This window comes from Pyrus communis, chromosome 7 (assembly GCF_041283825.1).
Source record: "Pyrus communis isolate YQ-2024b chromosome 7, ASM4128382v1, whole genome shotgun sequence".
Classification (NCBI taxonomy): domain Eukaryota; kingdom Viridiplantae; phylum Streptophyta; class Magnoliopsida; order Rosales; family Rosaceae; genus Pyrus; species Pyrus communis.
Genome location: NC_142571.1, coordinates 29,290,533 through 29,297,358, shown reverse-complemented (window position 1 = coordinate 29,297,358; position 6,826 = coordinate 29,290,533). Strand labels below are relative to the sequence as shown.

Sequence of the window (6,826 nt, the reverse complement as noted above, 5' to 3'; positions counted from 1 at the left end):
AAATAAAAATAAAAATTCAAACAAACAAAAAACAAATTAAATTTGACTTTCTTAGTAAAAAATTTGACTTTCTTAATTTCTTATGAAAAACAATTAAAAAAAAAACTTTGATTTAACACAAAAATGCCAATTGTCACCACTGGCAGAGCCAGGTTAAGGGCTGCCATGGGCTATAGCCCAGGTAACTTCTGGAGAAAAATAAAATTTTACATGTAATTTTGATTGATTTTCGAATGTAGTCCACCATATATTTAGTCACTAATTCGAATTATCTAGGTTTAACTATATAAAATTATATAATACAGTTTACAAACCATTTTTTTTTCTTAAATCATTTTTCTCATCGCTTCTTGTACATGTACAAGTTTGGATTTGTTTAATTTTAACACATATTTGTTTAATTACAAAAAATTTTGGCTCACCTTGTGAATTTTTTTTAAGCTAGCTAATACTATGAAAAATACGATATCAAATTTCTTTATTTATAAAGATTTAAATTTTTAAGTTAGCCCATCCGGTAAAAATTTTCTAGCTCCGCCATTGATTGTCACACACTTATTTAAATAAAAACCAATGACTAAAACAAGTAAAGTTAAAAAAAAAAAAAACAAAAAAACAAAAAAACAAAAAACAAAATAATAGATAATACATTATCGGACCAAAAAAATTGAAAAATATAGTCAATTGCCAGACGATTGTGGCAAGATGCCAGTTTTCAATAATACAATTGGTTACGCAAAATCATTGACCTTCTTCTCTTGCGGTTCCAGAAAACTATCACACACACACTATATTACCATCACCCTTCTCTCACAATATTGTACAATTCAGCAATCATATTTTTAACCTACTCTTATTACTTTACTAACTAAGATGTATTTTTCACTCGACATATGTTCACGGGAACTATTAAATTTCGAACCTATGTTCCTCGCATGTTCGAGCATGGACTTAATACCATATTTATATGTTCGAGTAGTGGACTTTATATCATACAAGTAATCGTTATTCAAACTTCATAGCTTGGCATCTTCTAAATCTTTATTTTCTAAACTTCTTGTTGACTTCAAGAATTTGTCAATGTCCCTGGTGTCCGAGTTTCCATGTCTGAGGTGGAACCACTTCTTGTTTTGTTTAGGACTTCTATAACTGATGGCAATTGCAATGTCATTGGGGAAGAGGTCTTGGAGCACAAAGGCATGCAATATAGTTACTATGAGGAGAATAGTGACTATGATCGTGGCAGTGAGAGAGAGTATGACAGCCAGAGCTTGTGTTACTGGATTCGTGACTTCGTTCGAGTACCTGATGGTTGCAATGGCAGCACCAGTCATCGGGAAAGTATATGCCCACCATGCCAAAGAAAACCTATAGAGCAAATGCAAATAAATGTTAGAAACTTGAAGTGTAAATATGCAATCTTACTTTCCGATTAGCCATAGAAATGAATGGAAGTGGCATCTTACTTAAATCCTCTGAAGAAATTAACCCGAACTGCCTGTACAAACAGCAAAGGAGGATTAAAAATGTTAAAATTACTAGTCTTAATAAAATCCTTTAGTGGAACAAGGTTCAGGTTATACTTGCCAGTGAGAGATAAAGGAACAAAGCAATGAAGTACAAAATTCGTGAACCGTAACCAAAGGAGCCATGGATTCTTGCCCATGCCATGGAAGCTACACTTGGTGCTGCAACAAACAAAAAGAATACAGGATGAAGATCCTTTGGGATTGCAGTTTCATTTGTTGGAAGCCTCTGGTAGAGAGTTACAAATAAGACTGCGTAGTGAGCCAACCCAATAGCAAAGAAAAAAATTGGTCCTTCTTTTAGTCCCATTGATGCGCCTAGCAATGCTCCCACAAAGTTCCCGACAATTGCTAGATGGTTAACAGGATTGGCTACCTTTGAAAGCCTACGTTGGCCTCCTGACATCCATTGTCCATAGATTTTAAGCTCGAGGCATAAGATTGGGGTCATAAGAATGTACCAAATAGCTGGGTTCAGTTTGTTAGCAAATGAAGGTGGTATTCCAAGAGTTAAGAACAAGAGGGCTATCCATGGGGAAAAGAAGAAGTTGACACGAATTGGGTGGAAATACTCACGACGAACTGCTTCAAAGTAAAAGATCACTTTTAGAAGGTATATAAAAGCAACCATAGCTACAAGAGCAACAGAAATGCACCACAGAACTAGATTTGGTGTTAAGCTTAAGTGTAGAAATTTTGTGGAGGATGAGGTTGGAAGGACCTTCCACAAAATTGCTTGGCTGCTAACACCGAGGCATATGCTAAATGAAGAAACTGGATACCGGAGAAGAAATGGCCATTGTTTGTCTTCTGGAAGAAGTATTTCCTCTGAATCCTGTTTGATCAAATTAAAGTTGAGAGAAAAATAATGATAAAACAAGAGACAGTTGAAAAGAAAAAATTAATATTGAAGATCATGACTTGGAAAAAAAGAGCGGTATACGAAAGACACATTACATACTCTAAGGGTGTCTAACTCTGGCCCTTCGAGTGCATCAAAGTATCGGTCTGCAGGCAAACGTTCAATTTCTACATTTTGTGCATTATTATCATTCTTTGCTAGCGCCGCACTTGGTGTCTGCCTATCAAGCTTCCAGGACCATGTTTTGAAAGTATCAAACCTCCTATCTTTCAACCTTTCAATACCTGGATGATAAGAAATACATCCTGTGCTAACTGCCTCCTCAAGGTCAGAGCTATGAAGTATTGGCTGAGAGTGACATTTTATGACTTTTGGCAGTTCGCTGCCAGCACTCTCAGTCTCAGCGGAAGAATTTGGAATTCCATTGTTGAAACTTGTTTCGCCACTGAATATCATCCTTTCGCTGTTCTGTAAATGAATTTCCATTGGTGATGGTGGCATGCTAATAGAAACAGAATAAACGCTTTGATGAATTCGGGGCTCAGATTCATCAACTATGCTTTCTAAATCAGCCGTTTCAATTCCCTGGCATAATATTACATAATATAAATTAGAATAGATTTATGTAAATAATATATGCATAGTCTTTGTGGTCGACACGAAGACGAAGTTGAAGATACACTTACTTTAGATGATGGATTTATTGGTTGAAGGTCAATTGGCTGTAGAAATATAGTCTCCTCAACATTATCAAAGCCAGCCACTTCATTTGATGATATATGTTTGATGAGAGCTGGAAGTTCAATAGAATTCTGTTTCTCAGTATCCAAAATTTTGCTTTTATCCATCATTTAAAAAAATTAAACCAGAAAACATTAAGAAATGCAGCTAAATCTGCAGTACATAAACAGATAAGCACTCTTTCCTGGGGCAGTGTAATTAACAATTTATCATGTATATATAGGCACATCAAACATGGTGTGCTCTGAATGTGATATCAAGTTTTTTATACTAAACGTTGAACAAATAAATAATGTGAAAAAAAAAGTTTCACGACTCATGAGTAAAAAATTCATTTTATTAATTGCACTACAAGTAAATACACATATGTCAAACCAAGCTAAAAACTACACCGATGCCAACCTACACGTTTTTTTCTAAATCTTGAGGGAATTTTATTGATATGAAAAGACAAGTTACACTTTGTCAATGGGACTTAAATCTTACTTCTCATAAAGCAAGAAAATCAGATTACAGGAAAAAACCTTTCCCTTCTTGAAGAAAAAAAAATCAAAGAAAAAGAGAGGGGAGTCGGGGACAAATCTTACCCTTCTTGAAAAGGAAAATACCAAAAAAAGGGAGGGAATAAGACCAAACTCCTTCAAAATAAAACCTAAAAGATAAAAACCTGCTGCAAAACAAAAAGAAAAATCCAAAAATATTAGGTAAAAAAGAAAATCACACACCAAGAAGGGTAGATAAACCATGTAGGCCAACATGCCGAAGAAATTTGAATGCAGAAAATGAAGAATCTTTGTAGGACAAGCGACTTGCCAAACAAGTGAAGACAAGAGAAGTCCTAAATTGACTAATTTGTCAGTAAGTGCATTCCCTTCTCGAAATGTATGAAAGCATCAGAAACACATATGCTACAACTGGAACGATCATAGAGGAGAGAAGGAATCAGAAGCAAAGCAAGATATTACACTAGAAAAGTCACTTTCAAGCTAAATTTTACGAATCCTGCACATGAGCCAACCTACACGTTAGCTACTCAAACATATTAAACCAATAAATTATTTCGCACAAAACTGAACTATTTACGAAAAAACAAACATATGATATATTTTCCACAGGTTTCTCGCACCGTTAATCGTCAACCTGCTATCGTATAAAATTGCATGGCAAAATGACAAAACACCGGAAGTACATGCAGTTTTTCAATTTTATTTGTATTTTAGCGACAACTTGTATTTGCAAGTCAGCTATCGGAATCCGGTTTCATCGAACCAGTTGTTAGACAAATAGTAATGCAAAATCCGCTACAAACAAGGACCGCACAAGTAGAAGCACCAGTCCCTACAGACAGCAAGAACAGCAGCATGAACACTAATTTAGCACTCAAATAATATGTGGCGCGGACTGGTAATTATGCTAAGACATTCTCAAATATATATTAAAAAGGTAATGTTAGGGAGACTAAATGTGAAGATAAAATTTTGAAAACTAAAAGACATGGAAGTTGATGATTAGTTGATTACTTAAACGTTGATAAACATGTTTATTCCTATTGATGACACATCATTTAGTTTGCAAATTTAGTCTCCCTAACATTACTATATATATATATATATATATATATATATATATATTCAAACATGGTTGCCAATGCACGGCAAAACTGGGATTGGAGTTAATTAATTCTTAATACCTAAAGTCAAGCTAGCTAATTACTGGGGCAAAAATTCCGTGAAATTATGAAATATCGCCTGATACGGTTCAAGGACGCTGGCAGGTTCGATAATCCCGGTGGTTCCGCCTGGGGAGGAAGGTCCGGCACCGGTGAGGGAGAGTGGGATGTATGAGGTTGTGTCTTAAGAATTGTCATCAGAAAATCAACAGCTGTTAGTCAAATGTTAATGCAAAAATACGCAAAAAACAGGGACCGTACAAGTAGAAAAAAGAGTCCCCACATACAGCTAGAACAACAAGATTAACATTAGTTTAGTGCTAAATCAATATTTGGTGACTGAGAAGTACTAATACTTGGTGACTGATAATTGAACTGGCATCCATCAATAATCAAGTTTTATCCAACTAAGTGTGATCGGTTATACGAATCTTGGAATGCCATTGCGCTTAATTTTATACCAAAGCTTCTGTTAGCTTCAAGTACTCAATATCTTTTTTTATACTCTTTCCAAGTCTTCCTTTACCTCTTTGTCCTAATCATTCATCTCATAGTTGCATCTTTTAACTAGAACATCTATAAGTTTTCGATTCACGTGTCCAAATTATCTTAACCGATTTTTTCTCATCTTATATGTTCTAATAGTCTCTTTCCAAATCTTCCTAGGTCTTTCTCTAACCATTTTCCAAATCTTATCTTATGTTGCCGGTCTCAAGTCCGAATAAAAACATAAAAAAATTAGATCAGATAATCGACAACTGATACTTTTTTCTTAACGTCAAATCTTTATAATAATAATAGTAATATATTTTTTAAGGAGGTGGGGGATGCAACACACTTATAATAATAATACTGAACTGGCGTATTCTAAAAAAATTAAAAAATGGTACGGATACTAACCGGAAAAGTAGGACCGAAATGAATTAAGTACTAATTAATACAGCTAAAGTTAATCCAAGCTTACATTATAAAATGGCTAAATTGGATTAATGGTCCCTGTGATGAGAGGATAATCAGAAGATAGCCCTCGTGATGAAAAAAAATCGAATTTAAACCCTTATGGTGAACTCTGTTAGGATTTAAACTTAAAATTAACATTTTTCTCATCTGTCTGTTAACCCATTCAACCTTCCTAACCAAAAGAGAAAAAAACTCATTTATCCAAGGATATGAATTCCTTGATCCATGCTTCGAATTCATTCAAAGATCTTTTGTCAATTAATCAGTGAATTCCCTAAATATGCCCATTTGAGAAAAAATGATTTCAAAGAAGATTCTTCAATTGTCAGATTACAGAAGGATTGTGATTTTCTGCTCGCAAAAAGCAAAATGAAAATGAATATTACAATTATAAACAATAGGAGGAGAAAATTGGCGATGAAAATCCAAAATACATAGTGGTATTCATTTACACGGAAATGGATTTCTTCTGTTGGATGCGTCTATGGAGATTGAAGAAACATGAAAATGGGTTTCTCTTTTGGATGGGAGATGGATTTGGATTTTTTTGGTGCCATTTATTTGATGGTAAGAATGTTGCTGCTTTGATTGCAAAACTCCGCCAAAAAACCGTCACTGTTCTGGGCTCCAGTCTTTGAACCTCTGTTTCTCTGTTATCAATGGAGTCAATGGAGCACTTCATTCAGCAGTATCTTTGAGCCACCTTCACCTGAAGGCAGAATGGTGGCCTCCATTGCTCGCCGAATGAAAGGTTTCACATTTATGTATTTCCAAGTGTAGAGAGAGAATGAGAAGAGGGAGGAGAGAGATAGAGAGAGAGAGAAGGGTCATGTTAAAATGCTTGAAATAAACATGTTGGAATAATGGTAGGCTAGTCAATTTTCCTTGTTCAAAGTTAGGCAAGTTAGGTTGTCAAGCAAGATAGGTAAGTTAGGCAAAATTAGGTTTATGTTCTTTTTCTTCCCTATATATATGTTTCATCTTGTAATTGTTTCATTAAGCAAATATACAAAGCCATCTTCAACACTTCTCTCTCATGGCTTAAACTCTAGAACCCATGAAACCTTA

The 6,826-nt window shown here is 34.9% G+C and overlaps 1 protein-coding gene across 1 annotated transcript; it reads right to left on the bottom strand.

Annotated features, from left to right (window-relative positions):
* Positions 1-663: 663 nt before the first annotated feature.
* On the bottom strand, positions 664-3,331 carry LOC137735618 (S-type anion channel SLAH2-like). Its single transcript, XM_068475064.2, has 5 exons — positions 3,075-3,331; positions 2,488-2,973; positions 1,584-2,361; positions 1,467-1,494; positions 664-1,368 (listed from the first exon to the last, which is right to left on the bottom strand). The coding sequence occupies exons 1-5, from the start codon at positions 3,237-3,239 to the stop codon at positions 1,017-1,019; spliced, it is 1,809 nt and encodes a 602-aa protein (XP_068331165.2). The 5' UTR covers positions 3,240-3,331; the 3' UTR covers positions 664-1,016.
* Positions 3,332-6,826: the final 3,495 nt, after the last annotated feature.

Coding starts and splice junctions, on each gene's coding strand:
- LOC137735618 (XM_068475064.2), bottom strand. CDS start 3,239: ATGATGGATAAAAGCAAAATTTTGGATACTGAGAAACAGAATTCTATT. Junction 2,974..3,074: donor CAATAAATCCATCATCTAAA/GTAAGTGTATCT, acceptor ATATTATGCCAG/GGAATTGAAACGGCTGATTT. Junction 1,369..1,466: donor AATTTCTTCAGAGGATTTAA/GTAAGATGCCAC, acceptor TTTGCTCTATAG/GTTTTCTTTGGCATGGTGGG.